The 22,833-nt window shown below is 42.8% G+C and overlaps 1 protein-coding gene across 3 annotated transcripts in view; it reads right to left on the bottom strand.

Annotated features, from left to right (window-relative positions):
* Positions 1–22,833, bottom strand: part of SUFU (SUFU negative regulator of hedgehog signaling) — a 101,396-nt gene that overhangs the window by 70,714 nt on the left and 7,849 nt on the right. For 2 of the 3 annotated variants that reach the window (XM_074875175.1, XM_074875177.1), the window contains exons 2-3: positions 21,147–21,281; positions 62–198 (exon numbers count right to left, since the gene is read on the bottom strand). In XM_074875175.1, the coding sequence (XP_074731276.1) occupies positions 62–198; positions 21,147–21,281 (272 nt within the window). Of the gene's footprint in view, positions 1–61; positions 199–21,146; positions 21,282–21,645; positions 21,727–22,833 lie in introns of all 3 variants that reach the window. The other variant, XM_074875178.1, reaches the window with a different exon arrangement.

Below are 22,833 nucleotides of genomic sequence, written 5' to 3'. Positions count from 1 at the left end.
GATGTGGCCCTTCAGAACGACAGCAGGGAAAAGCGAGGCAGTGTATTTAACCCTGCAGTACCTGACTGGAAGACATATCTGGCTAAGCCTTGCATTAACTCTGCTGGCCAGGTAGGTGGTGCCGACTCTCCTGTTTCTCTCTTTAGTCGAAACGTCAGCTCAAATCCAAAACCACTTGGTCCATCCGTTCCTGTAAACCTGAAGGGAATGAAAAAGAAAAAGTCACAACATACTCCTTGTAACAAGACCAAGTGGCATTTTCAGCAACTTGGATTTGTTTTTAAAACATCATTTTTAGTTTTGCACTGATAGTTAAATGGGAACACCAAAGAAAGTGTTTAACGTTATTCCACCCTTGTGATTTCAGATTTCTACACATTGAGAAGTGGAACGCAACTAAAGTACTGGGTAGTAGGTTTCTGGGTTGAAACAGCTGAATATTTTGATGTGCAGCACACAATTTCTGTGTTGCAGATAGTCAGCAGGGGAGAGGGGAACAAGAAGATAACAGGCAAAAATGCACACACTAATCCTTATTTTGCTCCAGTATATGCCTGCACACATTCTCCTCATGTATCTAGGAAGACAACAGTGGAAAAGCATTGAATATGACAGTTGCTGTTCAAGAAGCAGTAGTTTGGCATTTTTCTATTTGACAGAGATAGGTGCCCATTTATTTGGTTTGGTCAGATAGGGTCTACCCAGGAGAACAGGGTCATAATCAAAGTATCAAGGCTATAACAAAAAGGAATAAATAAAGGATACCCCATACTACTCTTTGCTTCCACAAAACTAGTCCTCAAGAATCCTTTTTAAAAAATATTTATACATATGGGAAATCTCCTTCAAGACCCCAACAGCTAAAAATGCCATACTTGCCTCTGGAAAATGAGAAACCTCATGGACAAATACATAAGCTTGCACACCTGAATGCAAATTGGGGACATCCGTGTCCTTTTTACCACTGTCATTGCATCCCTCACTCAACTGCTGTGACAGTTCCACAAAGGTAAAGAATGAAGGATTTACACTGAGCATGAAGACACCTTACAGAACCTTTCATAAACCAATATCATTCTGCAAGTTCCAATCTCCAACACCAGCAGCCATTGGCAAATCCTCTGGAGAAACTTTGCAAATGTCTTGGACACAGATACCTTGCTGGCACATACAAAAGATACAATGCACAAAGCATTAACGTTGTACTTTTTCTAAAAACAAACAGAGCAGTCAGGAAAGTAATGAGTGCGCTTTCCATTTGAAAAACACAGCTCACCAGCAATGGGGTGACCAGCTCCAAGTGTTGTAAGGATTGTTCCAATAGCAAGGAGTTTTGGTTTGAAGCAGGAACACTTTATAGTGACCCTGCCTAACAACAAGTGTTAAAACTGATCAGACTTAAGCATCGATGCAACTCATTCATCATGCAATGTAATTTTATTTGAGGATTCTTCAAGGGAAGTTTGACTGCAGTAGACTTCCAAGGGATGTAATGAAAGTAGTTAAGAAACAAACTCAAGGACAGAACTAGACTATGGGACAGACCAAAGAGAACAACAGCAACAGTCCAAAAGCGCCTCAGCTTTACAGTAAGACAACGATCTGAAATGGAGCATGTGCAGGAAGGAAACCTCAAAATTAGTATTTTGTATCTGTGTGTGGCCCCAGGTACATAAACTGAAAGTTGCAACACAGCATTAAGTTTCTGTACTAACAGATCTGAATATTTCATGTAGTTTGGTTTATGCCTTGGTTCTGCTGAACTCTGCAGTTTTGAGTGAAAGTTTATTTTCAACACCCTTAAAATGCTAAGAAGGGAAAAAATAAAAGTAAAAAGAAATAATCTGTGACTGAAAACAAGAGAGTAGTATTGAAGTCGGTCAGATATCTGCAGTAAAGGGGAGTAAACAATAAAGCTAATACTTTGTTTCATTAGTATAAAAATAGACAAGCATGTTCATTTTTGTTTCTTTCCACATTATCCTCAAGAAAGAATTTGAGAATTATGTATTACAGAAGCAAATTCTCTCTGAACAGAGCAGAAAACACATTTCGGAATGGTCAACTGGTACATAGAAAACCTCTTTTAGGAAACAAGTGTACCTTTAAGCAACAAGTCAAATAATTACATTTGGTTCTTAAACAAAGCAAGAGCTTACTGAATAACCAGCCAGGCAGGGAGTAGAATCTGGATGTGCAGTGAATCCTGTGTTCTGCATTCAGTCATGCAGGTCTACCAAAAAGATTGATACAGGATGGTGATAACATCACAAAGGCAAAGTTGTACTTTGCACGTGCAGCACCCCTGTAGTGTTTTATTAGTTTCACGTATCAGTTAGCAACAGAAAAACTGAAATATTTCTTAAAGGGAGAAACAAAACATTTCAAAGTGGGTAGTTTTCAGGGATTGATTCCAGGAAAAAGCATATACCAGAAACTGAAACACATTATGAATAGGTCAATTTTAAGAAAGATCAAAGTTAACAAAAAGCCTTCGAGCTGATCTTTCACAGTTGAAAGTTTTTGGAAAGTAAGATGGCTCCCTATTGAACTTCCTCCTTTCAAGGCATGGTCTGAAACAACACAGCTTTTTTTGAACTCCACAGATCTCTCTGCTTCCCAGAAATAACTGTTTAAGAGAAGACCACACATACTTCATGTTGATCCATACACAAGTCACTGAGTAATAGAAGTGTTCAGGTGAGTATCCATCAAATTTAAAGCAAGATGAGCATTTAGGAGAACACTGCTGGTAAGCAGTATCAGTCACAAAGCAGTAAAACTGACAGGCAATGTTACTTGCATGATTTTTTTGTGTGGTGATGAAAGTGACTCTAAAACAGAGAAGAACTACTAGAAAATAAATAGAATAAAAGGAAACAAGCAGGAAGTTACTTCCTTCTAAGATCTAAAACAAAAAAATAAATAAATCCCTGAAGAATCAAAAGATGTATCTTCTAAAAAACACTCAAAAATACAGCAGCATACAATGCTTATAATTCTCAAATTCTTAAATTAACAGTTAAATCTTAGAAGAATCCTATTTGCATGTAAGAGATTTGTATTTAAATACTAGATTTAAAATGTTTTTGAATAGTTAATGGTCATATATTGCTGAAAATACATTGCTTTGTTACAGTGAAAATTTAAATACATGCAATTTACCTGTATTGTGCAGCTGTTCCAAGGTAACAGTCTATAAAGTAAAGGTCTTTGTTTAATTTTAGGTTGGTAATTTGGTTTTGAAGACATTGCGACACATGTGGCTTTAAACGCTTGCAATTAGTTTAGAAATCCTTTATGTTTAATTCAGACAAGTCTTTCATTGGAATAAATATTAATATTCAGAATGTAATTAGGACAGTCATTTTTAGTGAGCATTTTTGTCAAAGCTGTTGCTTTTATTCTTAAAAAAAGTCTTGTATGTGAAAGTTGAATGTAGTTTCAAAAGTTGCCATAAAATTTCTCTCAATGAACCATGGATCATAATCCAGGACCAGAGGTCCTGGAAAAGGTTTGGAGGACATACATGAGAATGGAGGCAGATGTGAGCTTCAGGAACTAAATAAACCTATAACCCTGCCATGTGCCTCTGACACTTGGTCTAACGAAAATCAGAGAAAGGATCCAGTAGCTGAGTTACGCAGCTTGGCTTCTCTCACGGATGTCCTTTTCACTAGGGAGCAAGTGCTTACACCGGCCCCGACTCCAAAATTTGTGAGGATACGGATGCATCAGTCTGCTGGTAGGGAGGCAAGTAGCAGCCACAGCAAACAAATGCATGGGAAATGAATTTGCCTGGTAAGAACCCCAAGACCTCCAGATACACGTGCCATACGAATAGAAGACCAAGCAAATGGCTTTTTATCCCCCACAAGGATAAAGAGGCTCCTCCCTTATATCTGGGCTGTAAGCTGCTGCTGATTACCCCAAATCACATATGTCCATTTTTCTTCAAGGCCTCACCAACAAGACAAAAGATGCACCTATCAAACCCATCCATGATCGGGGAGCTAATAAAGTGAGATTCCTCATAAAGAAGTTAATTTATACCAAGATGTTCTGTTACTTCCATGTGGAAACACTGGATTCCCACAGGAGCCTCCTCCTTGTAGGTATGTCCCCACTGCCTGGGGGTTATCTTAGTAGGCTGCCAAGAAACTGGACCAAAAAAAGGATCACACTTGCAGGCTTGTCAATGCTCAAACTCATGCTCCTTCCTGCAAGTTCCCAATTTTCACCAAACTTCCAGAAAAGTCAATCACCTTCAGCCAGCCACGGTCAAGCAACAAGATTAAAAAAAAAAAAATAACCAGCACAGTTCCAGAAGAGACAGACTGAACAAGGCTCATTTCCACAGAAAACTGGGTGGAGGGATGAGGATAACCCATAGATGAAAGAAGTCCTGCACACAGAAGCCAGGTTTGCTCATGACCTCTTCCATTGACCCCGCCAAGTTCACAGCTATCTGCACCTGTACTAACTTGTTCCCTTCCAATCAGGCAGCAAAGCATCCACAGCAGGTTAGCCTGACCCTGACTCCTGTGTCAACGGTGGAGGTAACACATTTTTATTAGACACATTTTGTTCTACAGAGGCAAGATTCTGGGACTATCTGGGTTAGTTTCTTTGTGAGAAAGGGAGGTGGGGACTGGGGTGGTGATTTTGGAGTGTTTTGGGTTGTGGTTTGGTTGGTTGTTTTATTTTTAAATCTGAAGGTGACCAATTCAGACTACAGCCGGTTTAGAACAAAAGCTACAGAGCTCAGTTCAGCATCTCAACACTGAAGTGCTTTGCAGGTCATTTATTCGGCAAAACAATTACAATACAGCAGTCCAAAAGCGCCTCAGCTTTACAGTAAGATGATGATCTGAGATGGATCATATGCAGGAAGGAAACCTCAAAATTAGTATTTTGTATCTGTGCGTGACCCCGGGCACATAAACTGAAAGTTTCAACACAGCATTAAGTTTCTGTACTAACAGATCTGAATATTTCACATAGTTTGGTTTACACCTTGGTTCTGCTGAACCCTGCAGTTTTGAGTGAAAGTTTCTTTTCAACACCCCTAAAATGCTAAGGAAAAAAAAAAAAATCCATGTTTTGCCCCAAAACTAAAGATATTAAGTCTAAAGAGACAGCATAGATCGTATTGTACCCACCACTGCTTTGCCCCCTCCAACATGAGGGCACATCACCTTTACAGCCAACCCAATTTCGAAGCAGCCGGCTAAGTTTTCACAAAAGCAAATAGTGATGGAGAAATTCTTGGCTTGCTGCATGCCCACTGGCACACGTCAGATAGTTTTATATTATGACTACAGCAGTAATGGAAGGCTCTGGTATCTGCCAAGTCAAATTCAACCCTATATTTAATATTAAAACCTTATTTTGTAGCATGAACAAAAATAAACCTTTTGAAAGCCAAGGTCATATATTACATGCCATTCTTTGGGTTAAAACTCCCTTTCAGCAAATCAGCTCAGCAGAACAGACCACATTGCAGCACTGCGCATATGCTGAAGGAGCCTGGCTTGTTCTTTTAATGAGGTAAGAGTTTCACTGATCATGATATTTAGTTCCAGCAAAAGAATCCAAAGAAATAGAGGCCCCTTTATTTACAGAGCCATGCAGCCGGGCCCCCCGAGCCCCCCACCACCCCACGCTCTGCCAGGCCCTCTCCTGAAGCCACACACAGAGAACTGAAAAGCTGCTCCCCTCTGCAGCAGAGTACCCAGGGCGTTTTTCACATCAAATAACCCAGCTTAAGAGGATCAAAAGCCAAACTAGCCCTTTGCTTTAAAAGCAGCTCTGAAAACCAGAGGCTTTTCAGTTTAAATCAAAGCTATTTGCCAAAGCGTTTTCATTCTCACTTTTGCAAGGAATGAGAGAAGGTTTGCTTCACTGCAGTGCAAAATGGCTGTATTTCTGAAATTCTGCCTTTGAACGCTACACAGCTCTGGACAAGGAGCAGAGTGTACTAGGTGTTTATTTTTTGGGAGTTTAAGAGTATGTGTATATAAATATATCAGGTGAACCAATCCCTGAAAATGGGAGTTTACGTAGGGAAATGCTGGCCCTTCACTAAGATTATTTCAGCCAGGGAACAACAAGAAAGCTCTTTCAAGGTATTTGGGGATAATTAGGACTGTACTTTCAGACATCACAGCTCCACTCTCAGCAGCTCCAGGGAGATAAACCAGGTCTCTTCTGGGAAGCAATGGCAGGCTCACAGTACCCTGGACTGACTTGTCCGAGCTTCAGTTTTCAGCTCTATCACTACTACTTCTGTGAAGCCACTTAAGATGCCATTTGCTTCAAATCCCTAATTGCATTCCCCCACATCTTCTACAAAGACAAAGCTTCATGCTCTGCTGCTGGTGAACTACTCTGATACCATTTTGAAGGCTGCAGAAATACAGTATCACTACATTTCTAAGCCTGGCATCAGGAAGAGCTGCTGTTATTTCCATCAGAAAGCAGTTTTAATTCTACTGCCGCCCCATATCCACCTCCCGCCAAAATAAAAAGCCATGGTAATTGTCAATCCATAGCTTTCAGTACTCCAGATCAGCCTATCAGGGCACCTTAGAAGTTTGAGAAGGTGGTTAAACCAAGCTGATAGGCAGTGCCCACCACTCTGCTTGATGAGACCAAAGTACTTCAAGGTCCAACTCTCACTAGTGTTTTAAGACTGTAGCTAGTAAACATTCCAGTAGATTTTCTGTTAGCTAGCAAAGATATTACTATTAGCAACACAGAGGACTGGTGTAACAAAAAGCATCAGGGTACTCAGTAACTGTCTTCACAGGTCCTCCCTGAGAAAAATCAAGATGTATACCATTTCCCTTTCACTGCCCACATCTGCTTACAAACAAGCAACACAAAGGGTGGTCTCCTGTCTAAAACCCAAGAGAAGCCTTCAGCAGACTGTTACAGCCACTGAGTTGAACACCTCAGTATCTCTGTCTCCCAGAAAGGACATCAGGCAAGAGCTGATGTGCCTCAAACAAGATTATGCAGAGAGTCAGTCTTCTGAATTCAAGCTCCAGGTGCATTACACAATGTTTTCCCACTGTAAGCATATGACTCTCAGATTCCAGAGCTTCGGGGAGGGGGGGAGAAATGACCCTACCTCGTGCTTCCAAGCATCTTGCCTAACAGGAAATGGTTGGTTTTAGTGCAGCTGTCAAACAACATAAAAGTCTCATCTGAAAGCTCTGACAGCATCCTGGGATGTTCCCGTGAAGCAATTTCATAAGAAAACAGGCACAGCAACCGCCCTACATTAAAGGCTTAAAAAGTATCCTGAAAAGTTATTTTGGCCAAAACCCACCTGCTTACTCACATATTCTCCCGGATTGTCTCCTGGCATTGAAAAAAGCATCAATTTTAAAGAAAAACACAAAAATATCTGAGGGAAGCAGAGGGTGGTTATCTGGACATCAGATGGTTATCTCTTCAGAGCACTCCACAGGAAATTCCATGAGCTCTCACCATCCCAAACCTGCGTGTAGGGTCTTATGGACTCCTTTCTAGCTTGATTTTAGAAAAAGCTTCATGCATAAGCAGGGCAAATACAAATGCAAGAACACATGCTCAAAGATTTCTGTTCATGTAAAATCATGGTTGGAAAGCAAGTGACACGTGGTGCTCGAGACGTCAGTCTATGGCTATGCCCAAAGCCGTTGCTTAGAGCTTGCTCTTGCAGTAGATCATATCAAATGTGTAAATCATCAACCAAATGGAAAACCTTTCTGGAAACAGCAACTTCAACTGTTTTTAGAGAATTATTCCAACATCTAAATCCAAACAGATGCAGAGGCACTTGCTCTGCAGTTATATGGAGGGGGGTTTCTCAGCTTTCTGAAACGCTCATGTAGGATCCGCTTAGAAAACTTACATTGAGATAGATTTGAGTAAAATCTGTGAATCGATTTGTGCTGGCCAGTATGAAAACAGAACTGTGCTTCACTGAGCTACCATTCAGTGAGTGAAGTGTTGCTACAGGGCAGAAGGGAAAGAAGAGACTTCAGTTTAAGTTTCACTTGCACATACTCCAACACTATTTCACACATTTTACTATTCAGCTTCTTCAAGACTCAGCTGGTGACAATCTTGCCCCTGGAGAGTCACAGTTTAGGTTTTGTTTTTAAAGAGTTGTTTCTCTAAATAAAGAATGTTGATACAATAGATAAATTGATTTTTCCTCTAAACCTTCAGCCTACAGAGTCGAGTCAACCTTACACCTAACTCTGCAGACACAACTGTCTTATGAGAGTGACACTTGAATTACACCATAATACAGTAAGGGTTTCCAGCAGCTTTAGACACAAGCAGCACAGTAATTGTTATGTGCATTTTGTAGACCTGACAGACTGGCCACTTTTTAGACACTAAATCAGTCAGGCATGTGAGCAGCATTTGGCACACAAGTGTCATTAAAATGTGTCCACACCACAGCCACCTACATCACATGAGGAAGGGCTGGACACTGGGTTTGTCCAGCCTTAATAGAAGAAGGCTAAAAGGAGGGGGGAATCTTACTGCTCAACTACCTTTTGGGAGGGAGAAGGGAAGACAGAGCCAGACCTTTCTCAGAGATCACTGCAAAATGGCAAAGCTCAATTCCAGTTACATGTACCTGGAAATCCTTTTCACATGATAGTGATCAAACCCTGAAACAGGATCCAGGGAGGCTGTGGAAGCTGGCCCTCTGAGCAGGCATCAACTGGAAACTTTCAGAGGTCCATTCCAACCCAAATGATCCTGTGAAGCATCACAGCCAATGAACTTTTACTACTGGTACCCAGTGTCCAAAACGGAGCTGGCAGGACCCACAGCTGATAATTCACCAACACATGAGTTAAACTCGTTTTGACAGAAGTGGTTACTATACTTAGCTGCTGCCCAGCCACATGGGAAACAGCTCCTGAACTATGCTGTCTCCAGCCTAGCATGTTAAAGTGAAGTAAACCACCACCAGTTTTCAGGTGGACCTGAAACCTGAACCAGGTTCACCACTCTGATGTGCTGAGCTGCAAGTTAAGGCAATTTAGGGGTTGCTTCTTCGAGGTTCAGCTGTCCATGCCATGAAAGTAGTAGCATCTAGAAGGATAGGATCCTCACTCCCACTTAGCTGCTGGAGGTTAATCCCTTTGAGCTCTAGAGGCTTGGAAGCATTATCATCTCATTCTGGAGAGCACCAACATACAGTCATTACATGTAAAGATAGCGTGGGTAGCTTAAGGGCAAAAAGCTGTAATGGCCCTGTCAGTGCCAAAGGGATCTATCTGCTTCATTACTAAGTCAAGAAAATTCAGAACACTCTTAAAGTCCTAAAACAGCATCTGAACGACCCAAGTTTGAATCTTGTCTGCTACAAACTTCCCATCCTCCTCAACAAGGTACCAAAGAATTTGATTCTCATATGTAAAACAATGATATTTCCCTGCTTCAAAGAGTAATGTGACATGCTCATCATATAGGAAATGCTTATATACTCCATCTATCAAGGTCACAAAAGCTGGGAAATTAACTCCACATTCTGCACAGCATGGACAAATACTGAACACGGGAAATGACTATAACAACAACATATGAAACAGAAGGTTGCATGGGATGCGTCACTCTCTACCCTAGCAAAAGATGTCCAACGTGAAGACAGGTTTTTTTATTTCTCTGTTTTACGGTGCATGGATGTAGCTATACCAGTATGTGATGTTTGATCTCCCATTACAGACATAACTAAACTAACAAGACCAAACCATTTCATCTTTGAGTCCCAAAACACATATAAAAAATAATAATCTATGTGAAATCAAGTGACTAGAGAACTGGCCATGCTTTTCGGGTCGAGGGCTCACATTTCTTCACAGAGCCACCCAGGCTTCCCACTTCACAGCCAGAGAACCAGTCCCAACCCATCTGAGGTGTCCCTGAGAGCAGGTTCTCAACCACCACCTGGCAGCACTGCCAGGGAGGCTGAGCTGCTCGGCACCACAGAATAAGTGCAAAGTCTCACTGCAATGGCCTGGGAAGTTGCAGCAGAGTTGCATCATCTTAATGCCCACTGAAAGGATCTGGAAAGAATACCTAGGAGTACAATAAGGATTTACTATTGCATTCACAGAACAAGGGGCAGGGAACTAGTGAAAAAGAAAACAACTTATCAAGATTTGTACTTTAACATTTTACTTAAGCTGACCGTGCCACACTTCAGAGCGACTTATCCTTCATTTCTCCAAGGTCCAGCAGCACAGTGCTCTCATTTGGCCTGAGCTGGAGGTGATTCTGCAAACCCAGCACGCAGTCACTGGTCACTGCACTAGGGAAGACAACCTTTCATCTGCACACGGATCCTGTCTCATTCTGGGACTGAATCTGTAGCTCTTATAGTCCATTCTTTGCACAGCTGCAGGGAATGGTAATACACCTCCAAAACTTCACCTAAGGGCTGAGCTGCAACCTCATCAGGCAAGAGAGCATAAGTAAGGGGCCAGTTCGAGCCAGCATGGCTGGGAAGGATGGTATTGCTGTGCTTGGTGAGCAGCTGGGAAAAGGGCACCGACTTTCCCTGCAATGTCTGCTGGCTCCTTCCAAGCTCCTACTGTGGAAAGTTCTGCAGCTGTTGGGAGGAACCTATTCGCATAACAAAAGCAGCTTTCAAAAGCAGTATGGGAGGGTGGAAAGAATAAGAGAAAAAACCCAAAGCCAGAAGCTACACTGACAGCTACAGTTAGCTTTTTTCAGCATTGCCTAAAATTCTCAGGCAAGGATCAAGATCTCCAATACATTACGTAGAATATAAATACTGGTGTCTCCCATAACTTTCCTGCTGGCTAAAGAACATAAGTTTAAAAAAATCATGCAAGAAAACTTCAGCACACCCTTGAGCACATTTTTAGGACACTCGTACAATTATGTTCTCAGCTGTGCAATAAATAAGCTTGAGGAATAAAAGGTATTTAGGAGCTTTTAGGAGCCTGAACTCCAAGAGATTTCAAGTGGGGTTTAGGCACCCAAGTATCCTGCTGGATATGGGATTCAATCCCCGATCTTTCACTTCATTAGCTATGGAAATCAAGACAATACTTCCTTACTTGCTGGGCTGTTACATAGTCTCATTTCATTGTAAAGGGTGCATTCAAAAACATACCGATGAGCACTAGAAGAGATCTTAACCAATTAAACAAGCAGGGAAAGGCCCCTGGAGCTCGAGCTGTAATTCCAGGGAAAAGAAAGCACCAGACTGCTGGTGAAAGACCCCCAAAAAGGGAAACATGAGACAGCTGTAATGAAGAGTGTATCATATCTTTTTTTTAAAAAAGCTGCCTTTAAGTGTTAAACTTCTCCTGCAAGACTACCATTCCTTTGAAGTGTTGGAAACTTTCACAGGTAGGAATCATAGGCTGATATTTTTGATCTATAGAAATAAATGCCTGGCTTGTGAATCTTACATGGACTCCATCCACTGTAAGACAAAATCCAAAAGGATAAAATAAATCTTGGCCTCTTTAAATCGAAGAGGAGGAGGAAAGAAAGCATTATCCCCCTGCTTCCTTTCAGTGGGTCCAGGTTTACCCCTTAAAGATTTGAATAGCGGCAAAATAGTTTTGCCTTGCAGCCAAACCACTTCAGTTATGGCAACTGCAAAACGGCTCAGCTTCTCTTACAAACAGGAGTAAAACTGGGAGAGAGATGTCATCTTACAGCATATTTCAGTACGTCTTACTTTTTAGTGCAGTGAGCACAAACATGCTCCTCACGTTCCTGATCACTTTAGGAGAAATAACCTACCCAGAAAAACAATTCAGCGTACAGCTCACAGTCACTCCGTTACAGAAAATCCTCCATCCATCTCTGAACACTAAATTCTTTGCTTTTCTGCTTAATGTTTCTCTTCTGGGTAAAAAAAGAATTCAAGGCCCAGAGACATATTATTTTTGCTAATAAAGTTATACATATGGATTCAACTTAGCTAGGAAATGTCAACTTAAGGCTTGTCTTCATGAGGAAATTTACTGTAACTAGTCTACCAGTATAATTATATTGCTGTAGTTCTGCTGGTAAAACTCCCCTGTTGAGCCTTATTCCTAACAACAGCCGTCTTTACGGTTTATTTTTGTCAACTATGCCAAAAGGCCCCTGCTCCAGAAAGGCCACAACAATTCACAGGGGAGGAGGGGAAGGAGCTATGCCAGTGCAACTGGAGTGGTAGAAAGAATAACAGTACAGAAGTGGCAGTATTTCTCTGTACTAATGAATTATTTGCCACCAAAAAAATGCTGTAAAAAAACTATACTGTATATCAGATATTGTTTCAGGTAAGGTAAGTGCCAGCTTTATGCCACAATTCATAGCTTTGGTAAAGCTCCCCAAGCCAGACACCGCTCCGCATCAGTCCCTCCATGTGCATCCTTTTGTTCTCGCCTTCTCCCCAACTGCTGCAGTGCATTTCCCAGGCGCACACTCTTTCCCCCATGCCTCGCAGCCCAGCAACTGCCCCGGGCCCCTTGGACACAGCACTGACCCTCCAAAACAAATGGGTGTTAAAGTCCAGCCCCTCTGGTTTACAGTTTGCATCTTGGGGACCAGGGATAGCTGAAAAGCAAACAGCACTCTTTGCAAAGGGGATTTTAAAACAATTGCCCTTCACTTCAACAGTGCAAGAATGCTGGGCTAGCCAAAACAATGAGCCATCTGTGCACTCTTCCCTCCTTCCCTTGTGTCTATACTCAAGGCTTAAATCAGAGCTCCCCAAGAATGGCTGAGTCCCCCTTCACCTCCGCCCACCCTGTTTACATCCCCCAAAACCCAGTTTTCTGGCCTTTTTTTCCCCACTTTTTGTTCTTAAGGGCTCTTGCAAAATCTTCCTTTAAACGTCAGCCCTTTGTCAGGTGGTATCCCATCTACCCAGCTTTGTCAAGCAATCAAAAAATGCCTCCCACCAGACGATCCATTTCTTGTTTACTATCCCTGGAGGCAGAGTGGCACTCAGGAGCCCTAGCCACCCCTTTGTCCAAGGAAGGGAATACCATCTGAATGGGAGACCACCAAAGATTTGCAGACCTCTTTTGTTAGGCTGGTGTCACTGCCTATTGGGCCTCGATTCAAAATTGAGATGACAGTAGAGGCGCAGCTGAGCTAGGTAATCACTATGGAGTTTCCAGCTTAAAAGAGATAAATACCAATAGCTCACATTTTCAAACAAAATCAGTAATTTTATTACCAGTGATAATTTACGGTTTCCGATTGTAACCACTGTCCCATCAAGAAACACAGACTATTCTAGTACTAGTCAGGAGAGCATGTTCCCGATGCTAAATCTGTGTTGAGGAAAAAAAGGGGATTAGGTATGAATAACAGCATTCAGATACATCTCTTCAAACATTCATTTTGTTAGTATCATTATTCCAGACAGCAAAGGGATAAAAAAAAAAGTCAACCCTCCTTTGATCTCACAACCAGAATGGCCACACAGCTCAAAAAATGCTTTTACCTTCATGTCCCACTGAAAAAAAAGACCACTATCTTTTAACTCTTGCTTTTTAGAACATCCTAAACAGATCTTTATCACGTAAAACAATCTTTCACTAGAAGACACAACTTTGATCCCCAGTCACTCCTCTTCTCAACAGTCTGAACTCGCTGGGAGAGCAGAGCCTGCAAGCTCTCCCACGTCATTCAGCGCTAACCCAGCTGGGAGATGAGAGTAACGAAGCCCTGTCTTGGGCCAACTCTCCTCCTGTGTGCCAAGATCATAAATGTCAAAGTTCTGCTGATAAAAAGAAATCATCCAGTCTGAACACTATGCCCCTTCCCCTGCATGGCAGCAAGAGGCTCATCTTACCGGGATGCACGTGCAGATGCGCTACTGAACAGGAAGCAGAGCTTGCCTTCAGTAATGCTCAGCTATAAACCTACTTCAAATCTTTTGCCTTTTTTTTTTTATTGAGAACAGTCCTTCTCGTAAATTCAACTGCCATGCTGTAAACAATATTCCTTCAATGCTTCAAAAAAATATTTCTAAATCTAGTACAGTTCAAGCATGCTCTCGTTCCACAACCTCTGCACGCAAACACAGATAGACTGCAGCACAAAGTGGACTTCTCTCTGTAGGTGGCCTACATCTTTCATATTATTAACGGTGCTAACTACCTCCAACAAATGACATTTGGAAGCCAAGTACACGCTGTCTGGGAGGAGGGAAAAAAAAGATTTCCCCATGGTGACCATAGCTTCAAGGGAGGTCTGCCTCCAGCAGAGAAACACAAGTCTTAGACAGTCCTGGTGCACTGCCTCAGTCATTGGAGGGACAGTGTCAGTGGGGCACGTAAACAAGCATGATGCTTGGCTTAACTGTTTTTTCCCTGGGAAATAGGGAATTGAACCTTACATGATCATATTTGTTCATGTGCTTCTTTGAAATGTCCCCAGAATTTCTGAACTCATTGCTCAAATTCAGTCAAGTCCTTCAAAGGAAGAGCTGTCCTCAAAATACTACATTTCTATCAAGTAGGCAGAAACAAACAGCCAGACAGAAGAGAAGGATCTACAGTCACTCCCAAGTTAGCAAGTTTCAGTAGAAGCACAACTATTTCTAGACACCAGAGAATCCACATAGGTGAGACGTGTTAAAAGTACCCTCATTTTGGGAAAACCTCAGTCTAACTCATATCTTTATAGACATGAAAAAATCCAACCACAAGATAAATCCATTAAAAAACAGATCTTATTGTCTCCCTCCAGCTAAACTACTCATTTCAACTCTGATGGATTCTCAAATAAACTATCATTAAAAGGAAATACTTTCTTTGTCACAGAACTTCCTAATTCCATGGCCTCTCCCTTCCCACTCTGCCATGGACCTTCCTCTCCCCTCTGCCTCAGAAAAAAGACCAACTGGAATAATAACCATTACATTTGGGGTCGATCTTTGAGAGACAAACAAGAGACCTAGGAAGAAAAAGGAAGTCCAGAGTATAGTGCCCATCTTGGACTTTCCCTCCTCCAAGTCCTAGCTCTTGTACCTCCTTCCTTAACTGATGCTTACCAGTGTCCTCTTCCATGTCATTCCCTTTAGCTAGGGCAGATGATCCACCTCCAGAAACATTTCTTCAGTGCACTGGCTGTTCAGTTCCCGCAGATGAGGTCATGGCAACACGAAGCAGGAAGTTATGGAGACCTGGAAGAAGCTCCTCAGGGTGACTGTAAATCCCCAGAATTTCACTGCTGTCATGGCTGTTCCCCACAACCAACCCATCACAGTCACACCTCACAAAAGTCTGACCCAGGAGCAGAACCACTATTACCCAATCCTCAACTTGAGGATATGTCCCCAAAACTCAACCTCACTTCTCTATTCCGTGTGCTGAAGTAGCTACCCTAGCTGACACAGCAGGTGTCCTTTCACTTCAGAGCTAACAGCCTAGTGAAACAAAATTAGGATGAGTAAGGGAGGCTTTGCACATCTATGCTATTATTTAAAAAATTCCTCAGGTTCCTCTGTGTGAACTAAGCTTCAACAGCACACTGGAAGGAAACTGGACACCATGAAGGGTGGAAGAAAACCTTGGGTTTTAAATAATCTTCCTTGAATCCCAGGCTCAACTCTCAAACTAAACTGATTTGATCTTTCATCTCTCCAAGGTAGACATGCTGAACTCTACAAAATCTCATCTGAAATATAGATCCACAACAACCACCAGCGCTCTCTAATTTACTCTCTTCCCAAAGGTCCCTTATTTTATTGCATTTTCATGAAAACAAAGAGAAGCAGAGTCAGTCTCCACCATTTTAAAAACGTTCACCGTCACCTTGGAGTTTGGTGTAATATTTCAGCAGTGCTTTAGGCATGTGGTTTATAAAGCACTTAGGGACCCATTAAATACCAAAATTTAAGGCTAAAGGCTGGCAGGCTGAGGGCAGTGAGCTTTTAAATTTATGAAAGGCTACAGAACTAAGAGACCACTAAAGTGACAGCTGTCAGCACCACTCCATCCTACATTCATGCAGGCTCAAAGAAGAAGCCAGCACGCACTCAAAAGAAAGAGAGCACTCGTTCCAACTTTCAGGCTATTTTCTAAATACTCTTTTCAAACTCCTTTCACACCCAGAAAAAGCCTTCCAGAAAACATCCACCCCTCTGCAAGCCTTGCATTTGTTACCTGATCCAGTTTTGCGCTCCTTTTTCTTCCTCCCAGCTCTAACAAGCATCCTTGCCCTTTTACAAGTTAAGGTCATTCAGAGGATCTATACAAGCAAGCAGAACACAAGCTGGACTGGAGATCTTGAAAGGCTCATGCTTACCCTCACCTTTAATAGGAAGGCACCACCCACAGAGACAACACGTTATCCCGGCATGCACCGCTCCCTCCTGATCCAAATGGAAAGTAGCAGAAATCAAAAGGACCACAGCAAGTTGGAACCTGTTGTCTCCGCGGGTGGTACCCTGCATCTGTATTAGAGATGAAGGCAGCTGTAATCTCTTCGGTTTTATGCAAATGGGATGCTGTGCTTTGGCTCCTGGCTAGCTGCCAGGAAAAAAAAAAAAAAAAACACAAAACAAAAAACCACAAAACAAAAACCACCACCCTTGTCAATATGAAGTTTGTGTAGATCAGGAAACCCAATTATTGGAATTTGCATAAAAAGCTAAACATCAAAACACAGTTGGCCTGTTTCTTCTCAGGATGTGGGAAGGACACAAATACAAATCTTATTTCTTAACCTAGTCATAATTTAAGCTTTGCTTTCTGCTGTGGCTCTGAATTATGACCTTGCAAATGTAATACAAATAAGACTATTCAAGGTTTTCAGGAATTCTATCGTATCACAGTTCTCATTTTCCATGCACCTTTTAAACTGTTAACAGAAAAGGGCGAGCACTTGAACTACACGAACAGTTAATTGGAGATTCAGCCTTGGCCCTACAGCAAACTGGAGACAGAAGTTGGTCTGGTGAAAACACACATCGCTTCCTAGCTCCCTGGACAGCCCTGCAAACCCCTGCGCCAGCACAATCCAGGGCTGGAGCATGCCGTGGCACCGCAGTAGCTGAAGCTGGCATTTGCACTGACGGAGTCTGAGTCCAGCTAGGTTTGCTGACGCTGCCTTCCTCAGGCACCCATTCTCCACGTAGGCAGAAGTCACCATCATGTCTGGAAACTGCAGAAAGGATCAGGTGCCTATGCCTTGGCACTGCTGATGGTCTAGCATCGGAGCACGTATCTGCATTTGTCAGCTGAGGCACCATGCTTTGTGCAGAGCCATGGGGACACGTTCCTTGCTGCTGACATTGCTGTGGGGCAGCAACTGCCAGCAGTAGAGAAGGGTGCAGGACGCATCTCCTCTCCCACAACTGCACAGGCCAGATGCTCCCTGCCAGCGTGCTCACACGCTACACACACTCGTTACTGCTGAATCTCTTCAGAAAGCAAGAACAGTCCAAAAAAAGGCTCTACTCTAACGCTGCTGAATAGATTCAAGAAGTTACACATTGGTTTTGATTTTAAAGTAGATAAAGTTAAAAACGGAGCATAACTTGCAAAAATATCCCAGAAGGATTTCTGCTGCCACTCAAGTTGTGCAACATGCTCGACTGGAGAGACTTATTTCCATGCAAGCAGCTTGGCGTGAAATCCCACTGAAAGGCCTGCGGTTCCCTAATGTTGTCGTGACGTCATGATTTAGGATTTTTAGAGCGATCAGCCCAGCACAGCTGGTGTCATGGTTGCCATTATACCATGAAACACCGAGTGGTTTTAAATGAAAAAGGTTTCCATGTTTGAAATTTTTCGATTTCTTCCATCTTATGCTGTGGACTCTTAAAACCAGATCAGTTCTGTAAGCAAACTATAGCTGATATTTAAGCAGAGCAGGAAATAGTGCTGCTTTAACTGAAAATAAATCTGTCAACAAGGAGGCACAGGGAGAGCACCACTTCAGACTTTTCAGGTTCTTATTAAAAATATAAATTAAAGTCAACATTTTCACATTACTTGCTACATCTGTTTGCTATTCCATTATAAATAAAAATACAGAGGAATCCAATTCAGCATTAGTTTACTCAAAAAATCAAAAAGTCCTTTTCATTTAATACTGCATTATAATTGGTCTAGATTGTACTGTATTACCAGAAGAGGTCCACAAGAAATAAGCTATACATTACTCAAAGTCAAGCTGGGAGATTAAAAAGACCTTTGGCAGCATACTATCCTTCCCTTTCTAAAGGATGAAGGACAGCAAGGTTATGGAAGCACATCCCTATTGTAAGAACCTTGCTGACTGTCACAGGCAGATACAGCTCTGCACTCTTTGGAGAGAGTTAGGAAACCAAAAAAATCCCACAAACTAACTCCTATCTCGAGAGGCCAGGGCAGTTGAGCAGAGCCACACCAGCTTTAAAGGAAATCTTCCAAAGATTTCAACAAATCCCCTGTCACCTTGTGCTCCTGCCAACCATCCCACAGCATGCTTTACCTGGGACAGCAGAATCCCGGTGTCCCTGAAGCAACAAAGAGACTTGATACCCATTTTCTTAAACAATGGCTTTATTAAATTCCCTGCCGGAGAACAAGAGCCTCCTGAATGCATAGGAAAACCACTATATTCCTGCAGCATGCGCCCAGTGCTGGTCTGGTGATGTGCAGTTCACATAGCAGTCACGTTTCAAGAGTAGTTAGCAAACAGCAACTGTTGTTGGGAGCAAGAATTGCCGGTGAGTGCTCAGCTCCTTTGAAAATCTTCTCTCTGCCTGTACAGTGCTCACCCAGGTGATAACTTCAGGTTCAGTGTTTAAGAGATGTGTAGGTTTTGAAAGCTTTACCACATGCATAATTGTACATTAAGACTTTTTGCCATAAAGGCAGAGCCAGCCTTCTCGACAGCATGTGTAGTATTAAGTTTTGTAGCTCCAAGAATGAGGCCAAAATAAAGGTGACTGACTGTAGACAGCTGAACATCTCAGGGCAAGTGATGCAGGGACACCCTGCTGTGGAGCCAGGAACACTGTTCCAGCCACACAGAATGAAGGGAAACACATGCATGTACTCAAGGCATGGAGATCGCTTTGATGGGTCTGAGCAGGCCAGTGCTCAAGAGGTTGGAGCCAACACCACCAGAGCAGTGCAGCAGTAAGGACTCACTATTTGCTTGCAGTGCCCGGCTGCAGCAGCATCCAGCAGCACGATGCCAGGGGCAGCCAAGGCACACCGGCTCTCAGAGCCTCCTCCCAGGCTCACATACACACGGGGCATTCAGGGACTTCAGACCTTCCAGAGCATGGTGCATACTTTGCTCCTGCTTCACTCAGCAGGCCTTGGAAATCACCTGCAGCCTATGTCTAGAGACGGGGGTTTAATTCCTGTGCCCTGCAACCAGCAAAAGGTATATTCCACTATCTCAATCCAATTTCCAGACAAAACCACATGACAGCATGAAGAGTTAAGAGGTCTCATGCCAGGAAGTTATTCAAAGTTGTGACATTCCACCTGTCTGATGCTTTTAATCCTCCACCCCCAAGCTTTCCACTACAGGAACAACAGTTTTTGGTCTAGCAGACAGGTTTTGGGAGAGAGAAGCCAGAGCACGTGCCAGGGCCAAGGAGGCTGCGTCCTTACATAAATTGCTTCTTCATTCATAAAAACACATCACCCTTCATGTCTTCAGCTGAGACCCTTGTGTCCACTCCCTGCTCTCACACAAAACCACCAGGAAAGAGTCTGAGTAAAGAGAATATTCTCACTATGAAAACCTCAGGCTGACAAGTCACCAAAGACAGGAAGTCAGCACAGGACTTACTTCCTCCAAAATTAATCCCATCAAAACAAGGTAGGCAAAGACAGGTCACCCAATCTTGGCAACCTCATATTTTCAGCGGCAAAGATGAAATATCATGATCTGAAAACAAAGGCACCATATGAAGGCCTGCATGTCCATGGTAGGGTCTCTTGTGGAAGTGAGGGAAGGAAGCCTTTAATTTCATTTCTTTCACTCACCGTACCTTCCCTCTGCCCCAGCAACTAATGACTGGGGTTTGTTTTTAGTAGATGTGTTGGTTAAATGTGCCAGGCAGATCTCTGTGACACTAGGGTCCTGTATAAACTCCAGTCTTAAGAGACTTGTCTTCTGAAAAACAGTTCTGTAACCACAAACATGAGAAAAAAAACCCAGAAGAAACTGCCTTGAGGACATGGGTAAGGTTAAAGAAACTGCGTGACTGCTGCTGTTGCAAGAGAAGCACCTGGGTGAAAAAAACCTGGTGGCTGAATCTGAACCAAGACAAACTAAAGAAGGAAAGCTTGGGTGAACAAACCAGGGCCTTTGGTGCACCATTCATCAAGGACATTTAGCCTGAAACTATAAAACAGCACAAAGACAGTTCCACTAAACAGCAACAGTAGAAACCTTCTGCCATTTCTGGCTGGTTAGAAGGCTGTGTTCACAGCTCCATGACAGCTTGGCTACGGCTACTCATTTTAACTGGAGTTAAGGAGCAAGTTCAGTAAAAGACAGACAAGAATAAGTTTAGATCATGCTGCTTGCCTGGTCTAATACAAAATGGCTGCTAAAGACCATCCATGCCAACAAGCTAAGATAATCATTTAATTACTGGAGAAAAGACAGTCAAACAATTAGAATTTTATGCTCCTGTTGCACAAATTGGCACTTTGTACAGCAGCCACTGGGGTGGCAGTCCACTGACAATAACACTGCTGTGCCAGCAGTAGGAAAAATGCCCTTACAGCAGTTTTCCAGAGGAAGGCATTTAACATGCACAGGGAGGGGTCAGAATTTAAGCGTATGACCATAACAGACTACCAAGAGTGAAAAACACAACAAGACATCCAGTTAAAAAAAAATTTCCCAACCAGTTAAAAAGAGATTTAAAAAAATAAAAATAAAAAAATCACTCAACACTGACAAGGAAATATATTGCATTCAAAGCCTGCAGAGGGGAACACAGTAATTCTTCTACATCCAAGAACAGGCATATGTCACGCCCCATACGAGACCAGGGCTAGGGTAATCTCAGCAGAAAACCAGCTGTTCAAATAATGACAGTAGGACAGGGTTATACCTACGCTCCCCAAAAACACAACACAAAACACAACATGCAGCAACAGAATTTAAACGACACTTACTCATGTACTCTGTTGTCTCCATACAAGTCACTTAACCCAAAGCTGACATAGTGCCAGTGCTCAGGAACATTCAGCGCTGGGTTTCCCAGGTTTCTGTACATGCTAACGTAGTCCAGAGGGTCAGGTCCTCCCAGCCTGCATCAAAAACAGAATGATTCTTATGTAAGTTAAGTTTATTCAAGACAAATGGGAAGTCTCTGTACAAAGACCTGCTTTAAAACATAGCTAGTGACAAAAATGAAATTAGCATGTTCAAGTTACCTCTAAAAAAAAAAAATTCAGGAGAAAGGTTGGGTTAAGTCCAGAAAGCTTCAAGCACAGGAAGGCAAAGCTCATGTGTGCAACATACTACAATGTTTTTAACATTAAAGCATAAAGATATCTGGAAAATCGTATTAAAGCTTCCACAAAACACAAAGAAAATTGAAAAATTGTACTAGTAAAAGAGCAATAGCTGTATCTGCACTGAAAGTTCTTAATTCAGTCCAGAGGCACATACCTCAATTAAAAAACACCACCGATGCCATTCCTCAAAGCAGAATTTGAAATGGCCAAGTTTTGAGGAGAGTAATCCATATTTCTGAACATAGACATGCAGGTAAAAGAGTGGAGGAGAAAAACACTGATTCAGAAAAATTAGTAAAAGAACTTGTAAAATATACTAGCTGCATTAATCAAGAACAAGTAAAAAGCATCACTGCGCCCTCTGCTTCAACATTAGAATGGGTTCCTTAGAAGAACGTTACTTAAAAGTCAGTGCAGCACAGCCAGACTACGTTAAGCAGCAATCACCAAAACCTGCAGCCACCCTTCCCATTACAAGGCAGAAGGAAACGAGGCTGGTGTGCCAGCAGAGAGCACAGCACACTCCTCCTGTCACTGGCCATCATATCTGCCTGCACAGAGGCAAATCAGCTCCCCACCGAAAGTAGGACATGCTAGACTGTTCTGCTCACTGTTTGCCCCGTCAATCATAGAACACACAGGCAGACGCAAGCAAGAAGAGACAAGACATCAAACCACCTACCACAAGCATTTACAGAATAGCATGAGCAGCTGTTTAACTGTTTCATAGAATGGTTAGGGTTGGGCTGCTAAAAGATCTCCCCAGAGCCTTCTCTTCTCCAGGCTGAACAACCCTAGCACTCTCAGCCTGTTCTCATAAGGGAGGTGCTCCAGCCCCTGATCATCTTCGTGGCCTCCTCTGGACCTGCTCCAACAGGTCCAGGTCTTTCTTACACTGGGTGCCCCAGAGCTGGATGCAGGACTCCAGGTGAGGTCTCACAAGAGCAGAGTAGAGGGGGAGAATCACCTCCCCTGACCTGCTGGCCACACTTCTCTTGATACAGCCCAGGATATGGTTGGCTTTCTGGATTGTGATTGCACATTGCTGGCTCATATTCAATTTTCCATACAGCTATACCCCCAAGTCCTTCTCTGCAGGGCTGCTCTCAAGCCACTCATTTCCCAGCTTGTATTTGTGCATGGGATTGCCTCAACCCATACGCAGAACCTTGCACTTGGCCTTGTTGAACTCCATGATGTTTGCACAGCCCACCTCCCAAGCCTGTCCAGGCATAGTTTCCAAAGGTATCTGCTCTATGATCTTGCTGGGCACAGTGATGAGACTGACTGGCCTGTAGTTCCCCAGGTCTTCCTTTTTTCCCTTTTCAAAAATGGGGGTTAT

The sequence above is a fragment of the Strix uralensis genome, chromosome 7 (assembly GCF_047716275.1).
Source record: "Strix uralensis isolate ZFMK-TIS-50842 chromosome 7, bStrUra1, whole genome shotgun sequence".
In the NCBI taxonomy this organism is placed as follows: Eukaryota; Metazoa; Chordata; class Aves; order Strigiformes; family Strigidae; genus Strix; species Strix uralensis.
This window is presented reverse-complemented; position numbering and strand designations above follow the sequence as displayed.